Source organism: Perca flavescens, chromosome 5, assembly GCF_004354835.1.
Source record: "Perca flavescens isolate YP-PL-M2 chromosome 5, PFLA_1.0, whole genome shotgun sequence".
Classification (NCBI taxonomy): Eukaryota; Metazoa; Chordata; class Actinopteri; order Perciformes; family Percidae; genus Perca; species Perca flavescens.
This window is the reverse complement of record NC_041335.1, coordinates 37,216,529-37,243,386: the sequence shown is the minus strand read 5'-3', so window position 1 is coordinate 37,243,386 and position 26,858 is coordinate 37,216,529. Positions and strand designations below refer to the sequence as shown.

At 44.8% G+C, this 26,858-nt stretch overlaps 1 protein-coding gene across 4 annotated transcripts in view; it reads left to right on the top strand.

The window, feature by feature from the left end:
- LOC114555278 (tetratricopeptide repeat protein 28) overlaps nucleotides 1-26,858 on the top strand; it is a 386,074-nt gene that overhangs the window by 331,757 nt on the left and 27,459 nt on the right. For all 4 annotated transcript variants that reach the window (XM_028577569.1, XM_028577568.1, XM_028577566.1 and 1 more), the window contains 5 exons: nucleotides 909-1,432; nucleotides 11,341-11,450; nucleotides 19,701-19,830; nucleotides 21,167-21,385; nucleotides 24,252-24,420. In XM_028577569.1, the coding sequence (XP_028433370.1) occupies nucleotides 909-1,432; nucleotides 11,341-11,450; nucleotides 19,701-19,830; nucleotides 21,167-21,385; nucleotides 24,252-24,420 (1,152 nt within the window). The remainder of the gene's footprint in view (nucleotides 1-908; nucleotides 1,433-11,340; nucleotides 11,451-19,700; nucleotides 19,831-21,166; nucleotides 21,386-24,251; nucleotides 24,421-26,858) is intronic.

Sequence of the window (26,858 nt, the reverse complement as noted above, 5' to 3'; positions counted from 1 at the left end):
TTTCATGTCAGCGCTCAGACATTTCTCACATCAGTCAGTCCACATCAGCAGCTATCAGTAGTGTGTTGGACGTCTAAATCTATATTTCATTTGCACAAAAACTGAAATGATCTGGCACTTTCCAAATGAAAGGGCTCCTGCAATGTGTATGCTTTGATGCGTCCTTATAGTGCTCTGTTACAGGAGAAATAATGTCTATCTTTAAGAATGAAGAATATAGTTTCCCCTAGATATGAGATAGAAGAAAGAAAGACATTTATTTTGAGTGTTGTGGGCATTAAAGATACCTTAATATAGAGAGGGGAAGAACCTCCCCTATCCGTGGTCCACCAAGGAACCTTATCTCGGAAAAAGAAATATGTATGGAAGTCAACGGGGAGGGAAAAGTGCATTTTTTTATCCAGTTTGAATTGAGCCATTATTTACACACATGATGTTGGTCAGTTTAAAAGGTAATTTTGTAAGTGAAGAAAGTCACAGTTTGTATCAGACTGAAAATACGTAATTAGAAGACTTCTCACCTTAAAGTCTCTACTTGACGTCTCTCTGAAACTACGATGTCTGTGTGTTTGCTAACGGGATGTAACGTTACTCACACTTGTTCTTTCTCTTCCCGACTGATTATAAAGACGCCAAAGGGCTGTGGGAAAATGGGCCCTAATTTTAAGAAAAATCTTAGAAATGTGGGAACGTAGGGCTGTGGGAGCATAGGGCTGACCCTGTTTTGTCAGCCAGTTCTCTAATCATTAACTATTACTCCACTTTTCTGTCTTTAGTTTTCTCTATCTATAGAATACAGGTTGTCAACGTCAACTCTCTTTGGAAAGAAAATGCCAATGATTTTCTTTGAGGCTGTTAATTTTCTTACCTCACTCCTAACCTTATTGGTGTTCTGTGTTTACCTGCAGGGCCATGGGAAACCTGCAGCAGTCGCTGGTGTGCTTTGAGAAGCGGCTCGTTGTGGCCCACGAGCTGGGCGAGTGTGGCGGCAAGGCTCAGGCCTACGGTGAACTGGGCGCGCTGCACAGCCAGCTGGGAAATTACGAGCAGGCCATCTCGTGTCTGGAGCGCCAGCTGGCCATCGCCCGTGACACCCGCGACAGACTACTGGAGGGCGACGCCAGCTGCGGCCTGGGCGCCGTGTATCAGTCTATGGGAGAGTACGAGACGGCCCTGCGCTGCCACCAAAGTGACCTGGAGATTGCTGAGGAGGCGGGCAGCCCCACGCGCCAGGCCCGCGCTTACGGGAACTTGGGCCTCACCTACGAGTCGCTCGGAAACTACGAGCGGGCGGTCGTGTTCCAGGAACAGCACTTGAGCGTGGCGGCTCAGACTAACGACTTGGCTGCCAAGACACTGGCCTACGGCAGCCTGGGGAGGACACACCACGCTCTGCAGAACTACTCGCAGGCTGTCATGTACCTGCAGGAAGGTGAGTGAGTCAGGGGGAACAGCAGAGAGGATTGCCTTTGTTGCCTGAGCTGATAGGCGTACAGTTTGTGCATTCATGAATATGAAATTCAGAGCCTATTTGTTGCTAAGCCTCTGCCACACTTTTATTAGGCTGTGTGTGTTTGTGCTTATGTGTCTAAGTGCACGGGGGGATTCTGTGTGTGTATTATCCTCCTGTGTTGTCTTCTGTGCTGTATAGGTATTCCAGCATTTGTGTGTGTGTATGTCTCTGCAATCCTATCAGGATGCACGCCAAGGCATTTCTCCTGTTTACTGCTAGCTGTTCTTCACACTTCTATATCTACATTTCTCAGAGGGCTCTTTGCAGCGAGGTGCCAAAGGATCTTTTTCACACAGTGGCAGACTCTTGCCTCTCATACTTCATTGTCCCCTGCAGATTATGGTGGAATAAAAACCTGCAGCTTGGCCCCTCCGAAATACATTCACAGCATTTACATGCACAGCAGTAACTCCGCTTAAGTGAATAACCGGGTTCTACCAGTTCTCCCTGTTACATGAGGGGAAGAATGACGGGAGTAGTAAAGTAGGTGGCGCTCTGACAACGTACAACTGGTCAGAATAAGGCTTTTTTTCTTTCCGGTTGACCTTTGACTGAATCATGGATGACTTTTCAGTCCCAGAAATGGGTCTTATTGATAGTACTTGCCAAGGAGAAGTCCTCAGTGGGTTTCAATGTAAAAGCTTATGTTGTTTTTGGGGTCGTTGCTTCCAACTGCTCTTTTCTATTTCCGGGTCAAAACCAACTGCAGCGGGCAACATTTCTTTCCCAAGTATCGCCACGCCAAGACCCGCCCTTCAATAGCAGCTCGATTGGTTGGGGTTAGGCATTGACCTCGAGTGGTTAAGGTTAGGATAGCCGATTGGTCAGGGGACAGGACCTGTACAAATCGGGTTACGTTACCTTGCGTAAGCATGGACTCTTGGCTAATGGTAGCAATTGAAGGGCGGGATTTGGCGTGGCCATAGTGGGGGAAAAATTATCGCCTGCAGCAGTTTGGGGTGGGGCAGTTATAACCTACGGATCAGGTGCATACGCTTAAGCCAAGTTTTCCCTCTGGTTAAGGTGTATACATGCAGGAATACCCTGGTTAACAGACCTCTATAACTCCTTAAGTAACCGGGGTATTCCTGAGGAGAACTCTGAATTTAGCCAGGGTAAGGTGTTTACATGGCGTTTGAGAAACCAGGGGTGTTGCCTTAACACAAATATATTCAGGTTTTTTAACTGCATGTAAAGGCAGTGACTGTTTCCTCAAAATGTCATGTTTTGCCTGAATGTAACCGTGCTTTGAAGCTGCGTGTATGATTGACTGATTACCTCAGTTACCGTGCAGGATGTGATAAGTGTAAGCATCCATGGATGTGAGCTTAGTGTCCAAACCACCAGCCTCACCCGTGCTCATTCTCAGGCCCACCCGCTGTGTTACGACACCAAACCCTGTTTGCATCCGAGAAAATAGCCGCCAGTGTGAGGGGACGGTTGCATATTTCACCCCGCAGGGAGTGAACGCAAGCCAACGGGAACAAATCCGTTGACATATATATAATGGACCAATAGACCCCGTTGCTCTGGACGGAGACCAGTGAAGGCTATTAGAAGCACTTTTCCGGTGATCTCTTGCTTTACTGCGCAGCCTCCAACTGACAGAGACAACGTAAATGTGACGTGAGCAACGTGTCTGAAAGTTGGTAGCTGTGACAAGAGAAATCTCAATCATTCCCAGTCTCACAGAGATGGAGAGTGTAGGTATATGTAAGGAGATAACATAAGCACAGGCTAATTATCGCCAACTAACATGCTAGTTAACATTAGTAATTTAACCTAAACAGCTAATGTAAGTCGAAACTGCCTGCGAGCTTCTCCTGTACTGTACGGTAATTCCTCTACTGTGCGACAGTAAGTCGCTTGGTTATGACCCTATCGTTAGCCTATTTTTACAAAAACGTCTGCTACGGAGCCATAACGTGAGCTACAAGGTAATGGAGCCTTTTATACATTGTCGTGTTTCTTTAGAAATAAACAACGGACAAATAGAGTCTTTAAACGCTTCAGATGTAAAGTTATTCGCTGTCAAGTGACGTAAAAAAAAAATGGCGGTCAGTGGAATGCTAACAGGAGGTGATACCTTTGTAGCAAAAATGGCGCCATCGGAAGTTCGAGTTCTGAAGCAAAGCTTACCCCCTTGAACACATCTCCTCCACGTCTCCTCCGTCCACTCGATTAGCTCTAGCCGGGGCCCGCAGCTACCCGCACGCTCTTCTGCAGGCCCGCTTGTTGAGCTTTAATGGAAACAAAGGTGACAGGCCATTCTGTCTCCGCCCAGTCCTCCTGTTGCCCCCCCCCCCCTCCTCCCAACACTGTCCTTGTATTGTTCCTCTTCCTGGCTGTGAAAAAGAACAGTGCCTTCACTATCCTTGACAGCCAATTATTTCTGGCCAACCTACCCAGACCGAAAAGTTGGCAAGGTTTTTTTTTTTTTCCCTTCTGTTTTTCCATTTTTTTTCCCCCCCTACTCCTACTGCTTTTTTCTCCTCCTTTTCATGCTGCATTGCTTGTTTGTTGTTTATCGAAAAAGATTAATTGGAAGGAAGGATAGAAAGGCAGCTCCGAACTTGTGCAGATAATGTCGACAGCATGTGACCTCCAAATCAGCGTGTGCGTATTTATTTGTGTGTGTGTGTGTGTGTGTGTGTGTGGGTGCGTGCGTGCGTGCGTGCGTGCGTGTGTGTGTGTGTGTGTGTGTGTGTGTGTGTGTGTGCCTCTAATAGTTATTCTGTGTTGCACAGCTAAACAGAATGACACCCGGCTGCAGTGGAAGACGACGAGTGGCGATACCAATTAGTTGCTGATAGGCAGACATAGTTTCTGTCACTTCACAAGTTATCTTGCTGTAATTTTACACCGAAGGATGTTGCACATTGCCCGTCTCAATCTTAAACAAGAGAGGCATCTCACACCGAGATGCATTTCTCGGCGGTTAGCGCGATAGTGTCATTAAATCAATGGCGTCATTGTAGCGACTAATGGAGGTGTTAAAGTTCCTCCACGCTCCGTTTATGGAACAACAACTAACAAAATGTGCCTGATGCTTATTGCTTAATATTTCTGGAAATCTGGAAAAAAAAACGAAGTTGGTATATTGATCAATGCAGATTGTTAAAAAATAAAATAAAATGGAATATGCACTGAATAGAATTATAGAGAAAGTGTTAAACGTTTTTATGGCATCCATCCAAAGATGCACTTTATTAGCCTGGTCCTATCAGACTCTGGTACACTAGCCTGGTCCTACCAGACTCTGGTCCATTAGCCTGGTCCTACCAGACTCTGGTACACTAGCCTGGTCCTACCAGACTCTGGTACACTAGCCTGGTCCTACCAGACTCTGGTCCATTAGCCTGGTCCTACCAGACTTTGGTCCATTAGCCTGGTGCTACCAGACTCTGGTACATTTGCCTGGTCCTACCAGACTCTGGTACACTAGCCTGGAATGAATTGACTCAATATCTTGTAAACCAGCTTAGTGAAAGTATTTGATTACAATTCAAACATGAGGCCTGTACTACTAGCAAGATTTGGGGTTACCGAGGAAACTTCAGGTTCAACCCAGGGTTTTGTTTATCACCACGGCGGGTCACTTGTTACCGGGTTACATTGCCATGGTAATTTATGCTGAACGCCTAACCTGCTCGGGAGCAGGCTATGTTAGAGATTAGAGATCAACCGGTGTAAAATCACCGCCTACCGATCAATCAATACTCAGTTGATAACGGCCTCACTGTTATTAGAAGATCCGGTGGAGCTCGGTGCATGGAGAGAGAGAGAGGTGCGCCCGTACGCCCGAAACGAGCTGGCTAACGACAACCGTTAGCATGCTAGCGGATAAGACTAGCATGCTACCTCGTTCTCAATAGCAAAGCACTGTTACAACACACACAAATTCACCATAATATCCAAAAGAACTACTTCCATGTGCGCCCTGGTTTAGAAGAAGTCTCCCAGCTAATCCTGCCTTGGAACTGACTGAAGTTGGAGAAACAGCCTTTCTTTTACTGTCTATGGCGCTAGCTGACATGATCTACGATCTGAGCTACTGAGCATGTGCAATCAAAGATAGTACAGAAGAAGAAAAGAGGTCTCACTTTGTAGCTAAAACAGAGACCTGGTGAAAAGAGGAGCTGCAGCAGTGAGAGAGCTGTGCATTACAACAAAAATATGGTTCTTTTTGAAAATTAAACCATGTAAACCTATTCTGGTACAACCTTAAAATACAATTATGAACCTGAAAATGAGCATAATATGGGCGCTTTAAGAACACCAAGCTATGGTTTGCATTTGGTACTACTTTATAATCTGCAAGTGCCTTTATCATCTGAAGCATTAATTAGTATGAAATCTGCATGATCTGTGAGAAAGGGGCCTTACCGTTTGTCAGACAAAACAGATGAACACTGTAGGTTCCCATTCAGAGTATATAAATGTTCTAAAACGTGATTTCCCACAGTGTGTTGTAACAGACGTGACTCAGGGTTTGTCATGAAACACGTTGGTGTAGGTCGGCCTTTGAACAGCTTGTCAGGAAGGGTATAAAACTAAATGCAGTTGGATGATGAGTATCACAGCGTGAGATGTCTGGACCTTTCATCATCATGCAGACCACTCACAGGGTTCAGTGGCTCTATTTTTATGCTGAATGTTGGTGGCTGTTAAAGTGGCGGTCGGCTTTGACAGGTGGCGTACTGAGCTGCCGAGAGAGCTTTAGTAGATCATTGTGGCTATTTTATTTCTCTCATTTTTAGGGCTGTGTTCGATTGAAGAAATTCTTAGTCGGCTAACACTCATCCAATTGTACCGACTAATCGAGTTGTTGATTTAAATCGACAGATCTGTAAATCTGAGTTTCTCCGCAAAGAGTCATGCAAAAATGATGCATATATTGAATAAGATGATGCCTCCTTAGCATATTTAAACATTAAGCATTCAAGCATTTCATAAAACGTGTAAGACAAGAAATAATTGCCTTAATGAAAGTAATCAAAGTAGGTTTCACGGTGATATCTATTAGGTAAAATGTCAACCCTTAATTCTTGTGTTTATTCCAGTCTGTGATCATCCATCAGCACACATTCCTTTAATTTTAGTCCAAATAATTCCTAATTTCTGCTTTACGAACTCAAAAATTAGGTATAATTTCCTATAAATGAGGTTTATTGACCATAAATTCCAAAAATAAGTGTAAAACTATAGTGGTTAAGTTAATACGTTAGTGTTACGTAGTGTTGAAAATGTAAAAGAAAAAGTGACAAACATTGAAAAAAAAGCATCAAAAGTGTTGATTTTCAATTTGGAGGGGAAGACAACACAAGGGTTAAAATGCTACAAGTTGACCCAAAGTGCTTTCCGGTCAAGGCAGATGATTTAAGATCTGCCTCGATGCAGACACACAAAATTACAGAGATAAAATGTACATAACAAGCAACCAGAGGAACTGTAAAACAAAGCAACAGACATGATAAACCAAAGCCAAGTAGAGAAAAAAAGGAACTTAGGAGAGATTATTGCTTTTCAAATCTAAATTCATTCATGTATTTGCTTAGATTTGGAAAGCAGTAATTGCATGAAAACAGGTTTTTGACGAGTCTTGAAGCTCGAGTCTGAGTCAAGTCGGAAGCCTTTTGGGGTCGAGTCGCAAGTCACGTTTGAAGTCAGCTGTTTGTGCGACTTGAGTCCGATTCTCAGTCTCGAGTCCCCATCTCTGGTGCGTGTAAACGTAGTAACTGTGAACTTGTTCAAAGGGTGTACTGTGTTGTCATGTGTCATGAGTGTGCATGTTCCTGGGTATTTTATTTCTGGCCAAACCCACTGGAAATCCGTGCCCTTGTCCCAACGCACGCGTGTGTGCTTGTCTGCAACGTAAAGCTTGTGTCTGAAGCCTCGAGGTGCCCGCACGGCCCTCGGGGGTGGGGGGGCTGCAGAGGATCTCTCCCCCAGCTGTCAAGCAGCCTTTTAAAGTGTTCTCCAGTTGCTCTTCAGGGCGCAGCCAGCCGCGGCCAACATCCTCGTGTCAGCCTGATGCTACGTGACTGCGCCTACGGGGGCGCGGCATAGCCTCGCGCGCTGACAGTGACGGACACTGAGTGATACAGAGTGGGAGAACCGAGGGAATGAGAGAGTTCGGACTGGAGGGGGAAAGGAGGGATGGAGGGAAAGAAAGAGAATGGCAGGCAGGCCGGGCGGAGGAGGAAGATGGAGAACAGCATGAGTCATAATTCACATGTATTATTTCACTGTCAACTGGAGAATAAAGAAAACATAGAGCTGGTTGACACTCGGGCTTGATCATAAAGAACTATCACAGAGCAGCTCAGAGATGGAAAGTGTGTGTGCGTGTGTGTGTGCGTGTTTGTGTGCGTGCATGCGTGTGTGTGTGTGTGTGTGCAGATGAAAGGCTCAGAGCTGCAGTTGAGATGAGTGAGGCGTGATGCTGTCAGAGAATGAAATGGGATAATTTAGATCTGTTTCCTCTCTCTTGCTCCGGCGCCTAATGAGCCCTAAGCAGTGCCGAGTCCTTGCAAACACTACCACCACAGTGGAGATGAAACAGGTAGAGAGATTTCAGAGAGACCGGGTGGGGGGCAAGAGGCACAGAGATGAGAAAATGAATACGGGAGGCAGAGAGGAGCCCAGCAGATGCATAGGGGGAAGAGGGCAGGCAGGCAGACAGCGGGAGGGTGCGTGGAAAGATAAGGCGAGAGGGGAGACTGTTGCAGGCTTCAAAGGCTGCCGGCTAGCGTGGCCACGGAGGAGCCATGAAGTCTACGGTGGCGTAGGGCTGCTGGGTCTTGCGGAATAGGCTGGCTGTTTCGGGTCACGCTCTCTGTTCTTGGCTTATCTGGTCCAGCCACAGACTGTTTTCCAGGAATGCTGAGTTAATGCAGACTTTGGATGAGGGTGGCTTGGCCCATTTTTCTCCTCTCTTTGACCAAAAGCGTGTTTAGACCCCTTCCATCGCACAAGCGAGTGGAGAGAATAGACTTGCAAATACAGAGCCCCGTGTTAAGTGAGACTGTGCATGAGTAGTCTCACCGTTGCCAGCTCTATCTCCACAGCGCTGCGGAGTAACTTCTGGCTACACCACAGATACATTGTAGGATAGGAGAGAAAAAAAACCAAAACGCTCTGGGTTGTTTGCATTTCTTTAAACCAATCACAATCGTCTTGGGCGTCTCAGGAAGGAACTTGTTTTGGTGGAACATTTTCACCCCGCAACAGAAAACGCCCTCCTTACCTGCCTGCTCGCCTCTCACTGAAAATGAATTACGAGGCGCTCCCTTGATAATCAGAATCCTCTTATGGAGAAAATGGATGGGATTTTCACCTCTGGAACCACACTGTTGAGCTGTATTGCAAACCGCAGACTGCGTGCTGTGCGTTTAGCACCTTGCGGGTGACATGTGGCCCAGCAGCTGTCGTTTTTTTTTCTTTTTCCTCTGCCTTCATCGTTGTTCTCTGTGGAGTGGCATTTTCATCTTAGTAATTGGGCAGAACCAAGGGTGGCTGAGGACACATGCAAAGTTGTGACATACCCTCACCACTTGAGGGATTGGAATTGGATTCGTTGGTTAAATGGGTTGTCGCCTTCTTATTTATAGGAACTTTTACATGTCCACACACCTGTCAAAGCGGTGAGGTCTTCCAATCGGATGCTCCTGGACAGTCCCAGATCCAGGTTTAAAAAAATAAAGGTGGCCAAGCCTTTTCAGTGGCTGCCCCAAACCTCTGGAATAGTTTACCTATAGTCATATAAGAACAGCTCGGACCGCTGAAACATTCAAGCCCTTGCTTAAAGGTCCAGTGTGTAACGTGTTTAGTTGTTCATTATCAAAATCGGTGTATGTTTTGTAACATTTTCATGAATATTTACCACCACCATCAATTCCAAGTATTCCTATTGGCTTGAAATTTTAGATTTGCATTTGCATGAACTGGGGTAGATGCTCCATATTCATGCACTATCTTGAAATACGTTAGCCTGTAAGGGACATATAGGACATACTGCTCCGCCTTCCCGGCCCCCGGCAAGTTTGAAGAAGGAAACATGGAGGACCACACGCCAGGAGTCTTCTATCTAACTATCACGGCATGCCCTACTGAAGCCATTAATACGGTGCTTTCTGGTTGAAAAGCTGCCACACAGAGCAAAACACACAATTTCCAAATAGGATATCACAGAATCAGGGTTACGTCAACAAAACTTGTCCTATAGCTGCAGCTCAGATTGGGAACAGAAACCCGGTATTGTCTTTTAAAGTCCTAGTGTGTAACGTGTTTAGTTGTTCATTATAAAAATCTGTGTTGCCCGTTCACCAACTTGTCCTTTTTCATGAATATTTACCTCCACCATCAATTCCAAGTATTCCTATTGGCTTGAAATTTTACATTTGCATTCACATGAACTGGGGTAGACACTGTCACTGTCCGATGTGAGTCACGCATGATCAGATTTAAACGGTTTACGGTATAACGTGTCATACCCGATGTTAGCCGAGTCAGATGAGTAGACGTTAGTTGCACATACTCAGATTTAAACGGTTTACTGCCCACAAGTATTTAGCCCAAAACGCAATTCAAGTGACAGCCTTTGTTGTGTTTGATTGCTAACTTGTAGCCAGCAGCAGCAGTCATTTCAAAAATGTCTTAGCTATCTATGATTGTTTAATTGCTAACGTTAGCTCAAAAAGCCGTTAGCATCTTGTAGGCAACTTGTCGCAAAGTGACGGATGCGCGACTCAAATCTGCACTCACATCGGGCGGTGACAGACGCTCCATATTCATGCTCCATCTTGAAATACGTTAGCCGGTAAGGGACATACAGGTCAAACTGCTCCGCCTTTCGTGTTTTCTCTGTCACATGATAAACACACAGCTGCTGCTAATGCTGCTAACGGGTATCGTAGCTTCCCAGCCCCGGCGAGTTTGAAGAAGGAAACATGGAGGACCACATGTATTCAAAATCCAAATTTCAGGAACAGGAGTCTTCTTCATCTTCGCCCAGAAAAAGAAAAAGGAGATTGAAAAGAGCAAGAGAGCGGCTTTTTGAAGCGTGAAGGCTACCGTAGCTGTAATACCTACTTTGAACTGCGTGGCGCGAGAGAGTTGATGGCGATATGTTATCTCAACGCTAAATGGGAGATATTCCCACACGTTGGACCTTTAAGACCCACTATTCGTTGGCTTTCAATTCTACTTGAGCTTTGACACCTTGACCTTTTTCTGCTGTTGGTTTATGAAACTGAAGTGAACACACTAACACATTCAAAAACCTCCCCTGGCTTCCCAGGAACTCTGAGTCTCTCAAACCAAACATCCCAGAGCAGACTTTAGGCACTGCGAGTCTATTATTAGCTCATCAACGTGTTTTGCAAATATTTGTAGCCGTCTTCATGATATTGGGTGGCTTCTTTTATGCAAGCGTTAAGCGTCTGTATGTGTTTGCTAAGCCGGTCGATGCTTAGCATTGATTACTATGCAGTCCGATTAGTGCTCTAACAGCTTTCCCTCCCTGGCAGAAGTGTGTGTGTGTGTGTGTGTGTGTGTGTGTGTGTGTGTGTGTGTGTGTGTGTGTGTGTGTGTGTGTGTGTGTGTGTGTGTGTGTGTGTTTCAGTCCCGGTGTGAGCAGTATCTTACAGCTCAGGCCAAATATCCAAACCTGTTTCGCCGTGAGAACATCAGCACCACGCTATGCTTACATCTGTTATTCTGAAAGATATCTAAGAGTCTGCCTGCTCCGAATCATTTTGACTCTCCTCTCTCTCTCTCTCTCTATCTCTCTCTCATCTGCTCCTGTTTCCCCCCCCTTCTGACAGGCCTGCGGCTCGCCGAGCAGCTGGTTCGGCGGGAGGACGAGGCGAAGATCCGCCATCGTCTGGGGCTCTCTCTGTGGGCCAGTGGGAACCTGGAGGAGGCCCAACATCAGGTAACCTGGACTCACCTTGACTCTCATCTCCTCGTCTCCTCTCCTCTCTTCTCCCCTCTCGTTTTCCTCTCACGTCACATTCCTATTTAATGACTTTTGACCTGTGAAGGGCACAACTTAAGAAGAACAAAACAAGCATTATTATAATGAATAATCAAACAAAATATATGTTTAAGGAACGGCTCCTACACCTTCCCTCCCTTCCTTTCTCCTCTCCTCTTGGTTTCTTCTCCTTTCCTCTACTTCCTCTCCTCTCCCCCTCCTCGTTTCCTCCCCCTCTCCTCCATCTGGACTCCTTCCAGCATGAATCCACCTCTTGTAGTTAAAACTGACCTCTAATAAGCACACATCTGTTGGTCGGCAAAGATTGCAAATGAGAGAGCGAAGAAGTAGAAGTCCGAAGTCTGGGAATTGGAAATAGTTTTCAGTGTAGCCCTCGTGGTGAAAAAGAAAGAAAGAGGCCAGAGCAGAGAGAGAGAGAGAGCGAGAGAGAGAACAACAGGAGAGAAATAAATGAAAAAAGGTGTCTATAGAGCTTGAACAGGGCTGCCGACAATATGCTGCGGAGTCTGTCGAGCTGGTAAACGCTGTCATCTCAGCAGACAGGCGACAGATGACTCAAGATTTTTGTCACACACACACACACACACACACACACACACACACACGCTCCTCTTCAGCCCACTGCCCACCTGGCAAGCATGGGATATCCCCTTAACATCTCTCTTTACGGTCTGTCCACACACCACAGCTCAATATTTTATTTTTTTTTGATTTTCTGAGCTTGTGTATCCACGTATGAGGCTGTGAACAGACAGCCGACAGCAGGGGCTGTCACGTGTGACTGCAGGGATGTTGTTCAGCTGCTTTCATTTTCAGAATCTAGTCCAAAACACTGCTGTTATGACACAAGCACACTACGTACATCTATGTGACCCAGATAGCTTTTCCTTTTTCTGTCAAAAAGTTACTTTTTCTGTTTGGAATTATCTGTAAAAAAAAAAGAGAAAGAGTTGGAAAAGAAAGTGTGGACTAGGCTCATGAGTCATATTGAGGAATTTGTGTTCAATTAAAGCAAAATATTATCCTAACGAGCCGATGCAACATATTTTCCACTGCATCTTTAATTTTTGCTTGACCTTAAGGCCTCAGTAGCGCATATTAACTGTGTTTATATGTGCATAATAGATCCAGTGCTTTGCCCACATATACCACAGCAATGCTTAAAGTTGTTTTTCAACCTGGACCCTATTTGCCCATGCATTGATGTCAAAGTGACTAATGTTAAAACAAAAAAATAACTTTTAAATTGGTCCAATATTGAGCAAGAAAGCTATAACTGGCAGCCATATTTCCAACAGACTCCATGTAAATAATCAGGACTTTTAGCGTGTATACAGCCAGCATATTTCCACCAGACTCCATGTAAATAATCAGGACTTTTAGCGTGTATAGAGCCAGCATATCTCCACCAGACTCCATGTAAATAATCAGGACTTTTAGCGTGTATAGAGCCAGCATATCTCCACCAGACTCCATGTAAATAATCAGGACTTTTAGTGTGTATAGAGCCAGCATATTTCCACCAGACTCCATGTAAATAATCAGGACTTTTAGCGTGTATAGAGCCAGCATATCTCCAACAGACTCCATGTAAATAATCAGGACTTTTAGCGTGTATAAAGCCAGCATATCTCCACATGTAAATGGGTGAATTAAGGGTTTATTTCAACCAAACCAGAGTGGTGATTGTTGGAACAGTGGAAAGACGAACCAAGACGGCTTTTAATAGTTTTATTTGGTTTCTGTCCACTTTGAATGAAGTGTGTTTTACGATGATAAAAGTCCTGATTATTTACAACAAGTCTGGTGGGTTTAGCCATAGCGATTTTGGAGCTGGGAAAACAAAAAGGATCTTACTCTTTAACAAAAAGGTCTCTCTCTGTAGGGATCCTCTCCATAATGTTGTCAGACACTTAGAATAATAATCTGAGCCTGTCAGCGGCAAAAACAGAACATTTAGTGGAGGGAAAATAACGATGCACATTTGCCCTTTAGGGTTCCATTGCAGCTTGTTTCTGTCTTGCTTAATACTGGACCAATTTCAAGCATTGTTGTTCCCATTAGTCACTTAGACACAAAAACGTGGGAAAATAGGGTCCAGGTTGAGGTTAAGTTGACCCTTTAAGATATTTGTATCTCCCTATGTCAGCTTGTAGCCCTCGGGGTGAATTGGTGGTGGGAAAAGTTGCTGTTGTAAAACATCAAATGGTTATTCATAAGCTGCTGCAGATGACCTTGGTAAATACCCCCAACCCACTTCAAACCTCATTTGTGTAGGCTCGAATTGAAATTCATAAAACATCCATATGAGAGAGTGCTTGACCTCATGTTCCCCATTCTCTGTGTATTTAAACAGTGTCACACAGAATGAGAGTGTATTTTAAAAAAAATCATTAGAGGTACATTGGTATCAAGCTCTGCACACGTTACAGATTCAGTGTGACATTGACATTCACTTAACATGTCAGAGAAAAGCCAAGTATGGAAGCAAATGAGAGACATAAGTATTTGAATTTTAACAGCCACTGAATACTTAACGTTGGAGTATGTTACTTTGAAAATGATGTATCTGAATGTATTTCTTTTTAATTCTTTGAAAATAAAACTAAGTGAAGTTTCTTGATTTTACAATTCCAAACGCTGAATTTTAATTTTTTTTTTTTACAGTGGTCACAAGTTCTGATCCAAATATTCAAGATTCTGAATTTCAAAAAGATAGATTCAAGTTGCTCAAATTCAATTCGATCAATTCTGACAATCAAACTGACTTCTGGCCTATCAGAGCGCGGTTTGTCATGTGATCCAAGAAAGGGGGCTCGATAATAGAAACTCAAAGATGACCGCCAGGTAGGTTGTCCCGTTTTCAATTTGTGAACATTGGGAAAAAAAAAAAATTTAAATTCAGCTTTTGAAATTGAAAATCGAGAAATTTCATATTTTAATTTCAAAGAGGAGAATTCAGAACAAATACAGTTAGATACAATACTTGATTTTCGAAGTAAAATATTTCAATATAAAGTATTCAGTGGCTGTTAAAATTCATATACATACGTCCCTTATATGCTTCCATAGCCATGTTAGTGTCAGTGACAGTCTGGTCTATATCCACGATGTTCCATTTCCGGGATGTCTTTCATTTCTGCCGGATGTCCGTCCCCTTCCTCATTCTTTGTGTTGGCGTTCTAACCTCCGGTGGATTTGTGAGGACTATGGTTAACTGCTCCTCAGATCTCTGCAGGGTAAATCCAGACAGCTAGCTAGACTATCTGTCCAATCTGAGTTTTCTGTTGCACAACAAAAACTACTTTTGAACATACACATGTTCCACCAAAACAAGTTCCTTCCCCCGAGGCTATTTTGCAGAGGCACCGTGGCTCCGTGCAGCGCTTAGCCCCGCCCCAAGACGATTGTGATTGGTTTAAAGAAAAGCCAATAAACCAGAGCACGTTTTTCTCCCATCCCGGGAATGCTGTGTGGACTTGCCGGACCCTCCTCGGCAGCGTTGTGGAGGAAGGTCTGGCAATGCGAGACTAGTGACAGTCAAACCATGAGCAGGAAGAACGTAGCAGATAATTACCTGAACCCCAGCCAAGGCGAGTCACAGCGGAAGCAGCGCATTTGGGATTGTTTCCCTTTCATCTGGAGAGGGTCAGGCCCGAAGAGGGGGTGTCGGCGAGCCTAACCGATTAAACTAGCACTGCAGCAATCCGCCCACAGTCCTATCAGCAAAATCAGCCTGAGACCAGCAGCTCCGTCTACTAGCACTAATGCAGCAGAGCTCCCAGATTCAACGCTGATCTCGACTCTCCCCCTTCACTCCCTCTGACACACTTTTCCTGCATGACCTTGGGATATTCCAAACGAGCTACAGTGTGTGTGTGTGTGTGTGTGTGTGTGTGTGTGTGTGTGTGTGTGTGTGTGTGTGTGTGTGTGTGTGTGTGTGTGTGTGTGTGTGCAGAAAGAACCCACATGCTCTTTCTTTCCCACAGTGCTGTAATTCATATATATTCCAAGTAGGGGTGGTACGGTTTTCGGTTCTGTACGGTTCTTGTTATTTTTTTCTTTCAATCTTTAACACTCCAGAATATACTTCAGCATATAGCTAAAATTAGCATATTGAATGCATGTTGCACAAAACATGCACATACTGTAGTTGCAGTTCTATATTGTTTTATTTCATCATAGGTAACATGAAATCCAAAATGTTCCCACACACCGGACTATAAACGACGCTGGTGCATCCTCCAGCTCGGGGCAGCCTCTCTCCCACCTGACATCTCTGCCCCACTCCACTTGAGGAGCGCTCGGCTTGGTGTCTCTCAAAATCTGACGAAAATCTTTTAAACTGACCTTTGATCTGAAATGAAGACAGATTCAGCTTAAAATGTTTTCAGAAACACGTTTCGGTGAACTATTTTAATACAATATGAGATCGTATTCTGAACGAGCCGCCCTGACAGTCTGTTTTGAAATTCGGGACCAGCCAGACCCATGTGACGCGATCGTCCAATCAGCTGCCATGGGTTGCGTTTGTCACGCCCATACCGCTCGTCATTTCCAGTAAGTGTTTTAACATAGGTGTCGAAAGTGGGCACTACGGCAGTAAGAGGTTAGTGCGCATTAACAGTGTACTGTGTTTTTTCATGAAGCGTACCACCCCTAATTCCAAGTATTTTTTGCTGTATGCATCACATTGACTTCCGCTGTGTAAGAGCGCACACAAGACTTTCACCCAGGAAATGGGAGTTTGTGTCCCGGGGGTACTATTTAAGGTGACCAGTGTTTTAATCCAAACCAAACTAGCCATTTTGGTGTCGGCACCGCAGGACAGTCACCTTTTGTCGGCTAAACACAACTGCAACGGCTGCTTAAACGCGGTGCTCTCTACCTGGCTCACAGTCCCCTTTTCTCGGCTAAATTTAACTATAAAGACCCCTAAACTTTAAAGACCCCTAAACTTAACTGTCACGCCAGTGGCCGTGAGCAGTGGCCGTCATTTCGGAGGATATCCTACAAATTGTTGTGCCTACGTTTTTGTATGATATCACAACCCCGTTCTCACGGCAGTTCGTGTAAATGTCCACGTTATTCTTAATCTATTGATACGTGTTCACGGAGACGTTTTTCTCGTTTTTTACATGTAAATGTCACATTATTTTTTACGTGTAAATGTCACATTATTTTCTCGGGGAAAGGACGCCGGGAGGCGGCCGAAAAGGTCGCTCCATAAGCCGCGAGACGCCCGCGATACGCCCGCTCCAAACACCCCACAATAACGGGATGGCGGAGGTTGGGTTTAGGAAAAAACTTACGGGGAAAGGGCGCCTTAAACGCCGGGGAAAGGGCGCCTTAAACGCCGGGAGACGCGCCACAGTAACACACGGGACAAAACTCCACAATAACGGGATGGCGGAGGTTGGGTTTAGGAAAAACTTACCGGAAAAGGGCGCCATAAACGCCAGGAGACGCGCCACAGTAACACACGGGACAAAACGCCACACACAGGGACGCCATCCCCAGGAAACAAAGCGCCGCAAACGGGACACGATCCCCGCTCGCCCGGGTGAAAGTCCTGTGTTGTTTGACCCATCCACCACCCCGAACAACCTCCCTACGCGGATTTTCGGCTTCTTCTATTACTTCCTACAATCTCGTGCTGTGGCCACAAAATATGCTTCCCATTGAAATACATTACTTTACATTTTTGTGTTGTCCACCACGTAAAAACCGACAAAAACGTCTCTGTGAACACGTATCAATAGATTCAAATAACGTCACATATACACGAACTTCCATGAGACCGGGCTGGATATCACATGGATCCATTCATGAGAAAGTGTTGATCCACACCAACAGCCCTTTCTCCACTGCAGCTCTTTGTCTTGTCTGAACTGTGGTCCAAACAGTTTGAGTTTGAGTGCTTTCCCCTCTCTGCTGGCCCCGGACTCCTGGAGAGTGGCTCCATAGCAGTTCCAGTCGCCCTGCAGGGCAGAAATAGGCACAGAAATAGGAAATCAATAAAGGCTTCCATGAATCAGCACTCCTGGCTGGCTCTGCTTAGCCAATGTGCAACACTGCCTGCCGCCCCACCTCTCCATTGTCTCTCTCTCTCTCTCAGTCTCTCAATCCAATGTCTGGCACTGAATATAAAAGGTCTAATAACACGGACGGGCCTACTGATCTCACAGAGTGTTTGTTTCCATGGACGCTGTCTATCCAAAATGGCCCAGGTAATGGTTTAGCTTCTCATTGCCCTTTCCCATGTCCAGGCAAACAAGAGCCGGAGAGAGGTTTACTAGTGTAGCAGGGTGATTCATCAAGCTTCCTTACAGTACTTTCGTCAGTCAAGAGAGAAGCAGAATTGGAAAACAGCAGGTCTCCTCGTTGAGGACCAGGGAGGGGGGATGGTGCCATCTAGTGGCCACAATCACTATCGTTCTCTTTCTTCAAAAGTATAATCACACATGCAATGGTACACCATTTGTTGGACATTTTTACCCATAGTGTCCTAAGAATGCTGTCTACATATAAGAATACAATAAATCCGCTGCAATTTATACAAACTTCTGCTTCAAGACTGCTGACTAAGACCAGAAGGAGAGCGCAGATACATTACGCCTACTTTCAAAGCTTTGGACTGGTAACTTTGTTAGTTTTTCTATTGATTGTAATATTTTTTTTGGTTTATAGGTAGGGCTGCTAGCCTGACGTGGGCTGTGATTATGGGGCGTGTTTCAACCAAACCAGGAAAGAAAATGCCTCTGCACTCAATTGGATAGACCTACAACCAATCAGAGTGACAGATAGACCTACAGCCAGTCAGAGCGACAGATAGACCTACAACCAATCTGAGTGACAGATCGACCTACAGCCAGTCAGAGCGACAGATAGACCTACAACCAATCAGAGCGACAGATAGACCTACAACCAGTCAGAGCAACGGAGTATGTGACGTATGTTAAACTTTTGCCGAATCACGTAGGAAGGTCGGCAAAAACATCTTTGCGATCGACAAATGCCTTGATCGTGGTTCTCTGTTCCTCTTTTTAAAATGAACGTGCTGTCGATATCTTCTCTAACAGACGCGATGGAGGAATCTACACATCTCAATTCTCCAGCAACAGCCATCTTTGTTGTAAACAAATTCAACCCAAGCGCTCTTTGACTACGTTTCTGTTGATCATCTGTCCATCATTGTATAAAGCCCACCCTGACAATTTGATTGGTCCAAACAGCTCTGGTTCGAGCATAGTTGCCCCATAAGGGATCAAGTCCGGACCGAACTTCCCGACCTCAAATGTTGTGGGCGGGGCTAAATTCGGCTGGCATCCAGGCTATATAGGGCTGCACAGTTAATCGCAAATTCATAGAAATCGCAATGTGTACTAGCAATATTTGTTAAAGGCGAAATATGTGTCAAACCGTTCTGCGTTAAGTATTGTGATGCTGCACAGACATCCTGGTTTACAAATCCTATCTTTCAGACTAAAAATGAGGATCATGACACAAAAATGATCATTGCCTTCCAACATCGTGAATCATATCGCAATAGCAATATCCGTCAAAAATTCACAATTCGATATTTCCCTCATATCGTGCAGCCCTAGCGTCGTCGACACCCGGTAAGATGCTCACCTCAATATTCAGGACTTAAACGTGACGTTATGGTTTGACTTTGTAAGTCAGGGGCGTCAAACTCAACTTCCCAGAGGGCCACACTGGAAAATTAGAATCCCACCAAGGGCCAGACATGTTTAGTTTATTGATAGGCTTTGTGTCATATAGTCTTCTCACTTACAGTTTGGTCGACTTAAAGTCCTAAAGAAGTCAGGAGAAAGTTCCTCGGCCATCATAGAAAAGCAGCGCCCAAAAAAACGTTGGAAAAAATTACAACAATTTCGGCAAAAGTGACAAAAACGTCGAAAGAAATTACAAAAACGTCAAAAAAAATTACAAAAATGTTGGCAAAAGTCACAAAAAACGTCGGAAAAAGTGACCAAAACATCGGAAAAAGTGGCAAAAAGTAGGTTGGCCAAAATGTTTTGTGAACCTAAATTGATGTGCGGGCCAGATCAGAATCTTTGAGGGGCCAGATTTGGCGCACGGGCCTTGAGTTTGACACGTGTTGTAAGTGAACAAGCCGAGACTATCTGAAAGCATCTGATTGTTGTTGTCGTTTGTCCTCAGCTGTACCGGGCCTCCGCTCTGTTTGAGACCATCCGCCACGAAGCCCAGCACAGCACGGACTATAAACTCTCCCTGTTCGACCTGCAAACCTCCTGCTACCAGGCACTCCAACGGGTCCTTGTCAGCCTAGGTATGTCCACAGACACTTCCCACACCCTCGCTACTTCAGTTTGTTTCATTTGGTTGATGTATTAGAGTCAAAGGTTGTTACAGAGCGGATTATGGATAGCTCTTTTTATCACTCCATAAATCAGAAAATTCTCTCAACAGCCTTGAAAAAAACCTCTTTTCTCCAGTTTTTATGAAGCCCTCAAAGCTTCAGAATAGAGATAGGAATGAAAGTAGAAAGTGTGGTGTGTGTGCGTGTGTGTGTGTGTGTGTGTGTGTGTGTGTGTGTGTGTGTGTGTGTGTGTGTGTGTGTGTGTGTGTGTGTGTGTGTGTGTGTGCGTGCGTGCGTGCGTGCGTGCGTGCGTGCGTGCGTGCGTGCGTGTGTGTGTGTAAGTGCTACTGAAATAGAGATTTCTGGCTGACAGTCTGAGAACAAAACCTTTTTAAGATATGGATTGAAAAATCAGACATTTTGAAGACATGACAGTTACAAAGTAAAACATTTGAACTAACAAGATAGTAGCATGAACATTAGGACAATTATTTTGTTTTCTGAAAGTCTAATGGGTAGCACTTGAAGGTATCGACATAATCGTGACATAACATGAAAGTGTCATAAATGTTTAGGATTTCTTTCATTAAGTGTCATTCGTTTTTTTACATTGTTTGGGTTGTCTTGAGCATGACAACTTGACTTTAATCAATGTGACATTACCAGAAGTTCTCTTGGTAATGACAACTTGACACAATGTCATCCTGTTTAATGTCAGGTTGTCTTAATAAGGACACTCCAAAGAACTTTAATGTCAAGTTGTCATGACAAATACATCTTTTGGTAATGTCATCCTGGTTAATGTCAAGTTGTCATTACAAAGACAACCCAAACAATGTCAACTTGTCATGACAAAACCGAACCACACTTAATGACAAAAGTCAATAACGTTTATGACACGTTCATGACAGTGTCATGTCATAGTTATGACTGTGTCATGTCACGATTATGTTGATACCTTCGAGAAAAACCCAAACCTCCAAGTTGAAAACTGATTTGATAATTTAATCTTATCCTAAATCCTGTCCTCTGCACATTCTGTATATCCTGGACTTTTGCACATTCTGCAATAAAGCCATACTTTTTTTTTCTTACATTTAGTACGTTTCGTTATATTTATGCGCTATTTGTTGCTGTATTTATTGTTCATTTCATATTATTGTTTAAATATGTTTGTATGTGTGCACCGTCAACCAAGGCAAATTCCTAGTAACCCCGGCAATAAATCAGTTTTTTTGTCTGATTCTGATGTGTTTGCCAGTAGTGTCTCCCCTTTAATCAGCATTGCCCTCCCGAACACACACAGGCCACCACGACGAGGCTCTGGCGGTGGCGGAGCGCGGGCGGACGCGAGCCTTCGCTGACCTCCTGGTGGAGAGGCAGACAGGCCAGCAGGACTCGGACCCCTACACCCCGGTGACGGTGGAGCACATCCTGGACACGGTCAACAGCCAGAGGGCCCTGGTGCTGTATTTCTCCATGGCTGCTGGTTACCTGTACAGCTGGCTGCTGGCTCCAGGAGCAGGTGACCACCGACTTTCATCTAATAGAATAGAATAGGATACACTCTATTGTCCTCGAGGGGAAATTAGTCTTGGACATAGTGCTATAATTGCTTGCTTCACAACACAAACGTGTAACAGAAAAACAACATTCGAAAATCAACGTAAAAACTTAAACATAAGATCTTGAGACTTAAAGTGCTCATATTATGCTTTTTTGGCTTTCCCCCTTTCCTTTATTGTGTTATATATATTTTTTTTTTTTTTTTTTTTTTTGTGCATGTTATAGGTTTACAAAGTGAAAAATTCCAAAGTCCACCCCAAAGGGATTTACCATCTCCACCAGAAAACACTGTTCACAAACTGCTCCAAACAGCTTTATTGTAGTCCAGCCATTGGCACGCCCTCATACTTCTGACTGGCTAGTAGTCCTTACCTAGGTACTGTCAGGGCACGCCCTCATACTCTGCTTCTGACTGGCTAGTAGTCCTTCACTAGGTACTGTCAGGGCACGCCCTCATACTCTGCTTCTGACTGGCTAGTAGTCCTTACCTAGGTACTGAGCATGTGCGACTCCCAACAAAGATGGAACAGAAGTGAGATGTCTCACTCTGTAGCTTAAACAGAGAGCTCAACACACAGGGTGAAAAGAGGAGCTGCAGCAATGTGCAGTACAACAAAAATATGGATTTTTTTTTAAAAATTAAACCATGTCAAGCTATTCTGATATAACCTCTAAATACAATTATGAACCTGAAAATGAGCATAATATGAGCACTTTAAGTAGCCTGTATAGCCGATATACTTTTGGAGTTTAGCAGCTGTCTGCATGTTTGATGCTTTCATATGTCAACACTTTGACTAGCGTTAGCTTGGAGAGCTAATGTACTTGTTGGGCCACAGGCTAAAGACAATGACCCCCACCCAAACTAGCAGTCAGTCCGACCGGCGGGGACATGTTGCTGTTCCTAACACTCCAAATCAAATCAAATTGTTCACATCAAAGCGGTTAAAAGGCCCGGGGGCTGTAGCCTGTTTTTCGCTGCAGGGGTAAGAAGGCCAGCTTTCACACCACGCGGTGTGCCACCTGCCACTCTGCTGGTAGGATTTGCCCCCTGCGTTGCTTCCTTGCCACAGAAGATCATCTGCCAACGAACCGTGCTAATTGAAAGTGACGCAGCCAAATGGCATCGACAACAGGGAAAACACTCAGCTGTTTGCACCAAGACTAATCCTAATTTCTCAGTCTCTTTTCATCCTGTTCAATTATTACTTCTCCATTTCTGTCTTTTTTTTTTGACACAGCGACTAAGATGCAGCTCGTTTATATGACTCGTCAGGGTTCAACGTTAAGGTTTTACTTGTCCGGTCATGCAAGTGGAAAAAAATATTCTACTTGCCCAAGGTTGATTTTTACTGGCCCCTATACAAATAGTTTTTTTCCCAAAAAAAAAAAAAAAAATGTCAAAAGGGTTCAAACATTGTTTGACAAATCGAAAAAATAGTCAAAAAAACATTTGAAAAAAAGTCCAGTGTCACAAAAAGGGCCCAAAAAACCATCACCAACTTAAATTTTTTTAAATTATTTTTGTATGGACAATTTAGGCCTTTATTTACATAGGACAGCTGAAGACATGAAAGGGGAGAAAGAGTGGGGAATGACTTGCTGCAAAGGGCCGCAGGGCGGAGTTGAACCTGCGGCTGCTGCATCCAGGAGTAAACCTATACATATGATGAACTTGCCCCGCCAGCACTAGTCATACGGACGGGAGGAACACCACAGGGACCAGTGGAGATCTTCAAAGTGTTGAATGTCACCCAGGGCTAAGAGGGGAGCTACTTGCTCGCTAAGCGCCTGTCTGTCAGTGCCTGGCATTCCCTGGCATCCAGCTGGCACACAAACATGGCCGACTCGGAAGAGTCTGCAGTCAACACAAAAGGGCTGCTGAGGTCCTAATTACTTCAGTAGTGTACATGCTGTCCCATTTTATAGATCTGGATAACACCGTCATCGTCAATTAATCGGTTGATTGTTTTTTTAATTAATGGATTAGTTGTTTGCTCCATAAAATGTCAGAAAATGGTGAAAAATGTGGATCAGTGTTTCCCAAAAAGCTCAAGATGACATCCACAAATGTCTTGTTTTGTCCCCAACTCAAAGATATTCAGTTTACTTTCTCAGAGGAGAGAAAAAACTAGAACATATTCACATTTGACAAGGTGGAATCAGAGATTTTTTTTTACCTTTTTCATAAAAACATTACTCAAACCAATTAATTGATTATCAAAATAAGTGGTGATTAAATTGACTAACACCTAGTTGATTAATCTTTGCAGCTCTCATCACATATACTCACCATTCAAAAGCATTTAATACAAAATATACATACATGCGAGCACATCTCAGTTATACAGCACACACACACACACACACACACACACACACACACACACACACACACACACACACACACACAAGCGCACACACAGACACTTACACAGACACACATACAGACACATACAGTCACACATACACAGACACACATACACACACACACACTCAGACACAGACACACACACGCAGCCTGTACTCCAGAGTGCTCTTGCCCGCCCCCCTAACTCAGCCGAGCTCTGATGGCGGTGAGCAGATGGCACAGGCAGCCTACTCTTATCTTTTATTGAACATTATTTGTTTTATTCATTTTGCTCAACAGATGCACTCCTGCACGTGTCCTCACTCACAGCTCTCGGTTGAAACTATCGAATCAATATTCCCTCCTAAGAAAAGATAGAACATATTAGAAAAAGAGGCGTTCAGTTAATTCTTTTCTTTTTGAAACGTATTACTCTTTTTCACATCATGTTTCGCCCTCCCTTCTCTCTCTGCAGGCATCCTGAAGTTTCATGAGGTGTATCTGGGCGAGGGCGTGTCAGACGGAGGCTCAGACTTCCAGGAGGGGGGGGGCAGCGGCGGCAGCGGGGTGGTCAGCGGCTCCTCGTTGGAGCAGCACATCGCCAGCGCCCGTGAGGCTCTGGGAGTAGAGTCTTACTACAGCAGGTGAGATCTTTACAGCTTTCACAGCGAACTGAAGAGAACTGTCTGTCTGTGAGCTCATTATCTGTATCAGGACCATTGATAATCTAAATTAAAAAATGTCATATTGCTGCTATCACTGGTTTATTCAATGCAGTAGCCATTTGGTCTGTACCCAACCTGTTCTTTGTGGGCCCCAAGGAAGGGCGCCGGGCTTTGAAGTACATTTGACACAGCGGCCGACAGTGAAATTGCAACTTCCGTGTCCGTCACGTGATGCCCTCTGGCCCCAAAACGACTTTTTCCCTCAGACTTACATGACAGTGGATCCATTTTTGTGAGAGTCAGTGAAATGACCCCATTTGGGGTCAGCCTTACGTTCCCACAGCCCTATGGTCCCACAGTCCTATGGTCCCACAGCCCTATGGTCCCACAGCCCTATGGTCCCACAGCCCAATGTTCCCACAGCCCTATGTTCCCACAGCCCTATGTTCCCACAGCCCTATGGTCCCACAGCCCTATGGTCCCACAGTCCTATGGTCCCACAGCCCTATGTTCCCACAGCCCTATGTTCCCACAGCCCAATGGTCCCACAGCCCTATGTTCCCACAGCCCTATGTTCCCACAGCCCTATGGTCCCACAGCCCTATGTTCCCACAGCCCAATGGTCCCACAGCCCTATGGTCCCACAGCCCTATGTTCCCACAGCCCTATGTTCCCACAGCCCTATGTTCCCACAGCCCTATGGTCCCACAGCCCTATGTTCCCACAGCCCAATGGTCCCACAGCCCTATGGTCCCACAGCCCTATGGTCCCACAGCCCTATGTTCCCACAGCCTTATGGTCCCACAGCCCTATGGTCCCACAGCCCTATGGTCCCATAGCCCTATGTTCACACAGCCCAATGCTCCCACATTTCTAAGATTTTTTTTTTCACTGAAAATGAGGCCCTATGTTCCCACATTTATAAGATTTTTCTTAAAATTAGGCCCTATGTTAGGGTTACATTCCATCTGTAATCCATTGCTACTGGATAATAGGTTGGGTGTAATTGCACAATTAAATCATTTAATCCACTTTCAAGTCACTACCGCGCCTGATTTTTGGGCCGCACAGTGCGGAAGTACGATCATCCGGGTCATTTTACACGAGGATTTTCAACTTTTTTGGCTGTCGCAAGAGCTTTTCCGGGGCTCTGCCTCGAACGCTGTATCCAGGAGCTTTTTTTACACATCCATGGTGCTTTGTTTTTATTTTTCCTGAACAAGGAAAGCAATTATGGCTGAGCAGACAAAGAGAAAAACACACCAATATAGACTTTATTGATCCAAAATAGAAGCAAAGGCAGAACAGATCACATTGTTTCATTAACAAGTGCTCTTTGGAAAGCGCCTGGTAACCAGCAATCAGAGGCAAGTGTACAAACAACATGACATCTCATTAAAAATGTAGCCCAATCAAAATTCCGTGTGTGTGTGTGTGTGTGTGTGTGTGTGTGTGTGTGTAAAAGAGTGTTATTCAGCCCCATTGCACCCTGTGATGACAGGCCTCCACTACCGTCCCAAAGTACTCGCTCTCTCCTCCTGAGTGGGAACAAATGAGACGGAATAATGGCTCTGTGGATAGCCCGACTATTGAACACACCAAACAAACATCGAACCTGACAAGTGAAGGAAGAAAGACCGGGGGTTTCCTGAGAGTAGGAGGAATGGGGAGAAGGTTAAGATGCAGTGGTAAAATCGATGCAGTAAAATCCACAGAAGCAAAGGCTGGTGGGTAAAAAAAAAAAACTCACAGAGAACAGAGAAGTAGCCGGAGGGACTCTGCAGGACAAGACGGAGAACTTGGCGAGATGTATATTGACAGCAAAAAATCACCCGTAGACATCAGTGGGTCTGCACCGCATTTGACGTTTCTCTAGTTGCCGTTTGATCCATAGTGCCCAACTGGTCCGCCCAGTGCCGGCCTGCGCCAGTCCTCACAGCCTGGCCCTCCTGCCCCATTACCAGCTCATTTACTACTCCAATGGGAAGCTGCACACACGCCACTGCGCCTGGATGGGCACAATATGGCACCACTTACCAGCACATTCATTCTCCAGAGTGGAGAGAAAGGGAGGCAGCACTCTGATATGAGTGCAGAGGGAAGATGAATGAGGGAGAGCATGTGTGTGTGAAAGAGAGGGTGATATATAATGGGGGAGGATGTAGCCTTTGTGACAGCAGAAATATATATATATATTTTTTGAATTATCATCATGCACTGTAAAAATAATGGACGAACTTCCAGGTCTCTAAAGTTGAAGCCAATACTGAAGCTCCTTAAAGCTGCGTTCTCTCTAACTTCCAGCAGTGGGCGACTCCACTGGCTCCAAAAAGAAGTCTGTTTCTATAGAAGTCTATGAGAAAATGAGCCTACTTCTCACTTGATTTATTACCTCAGTAAACATTTTCATAATGAGT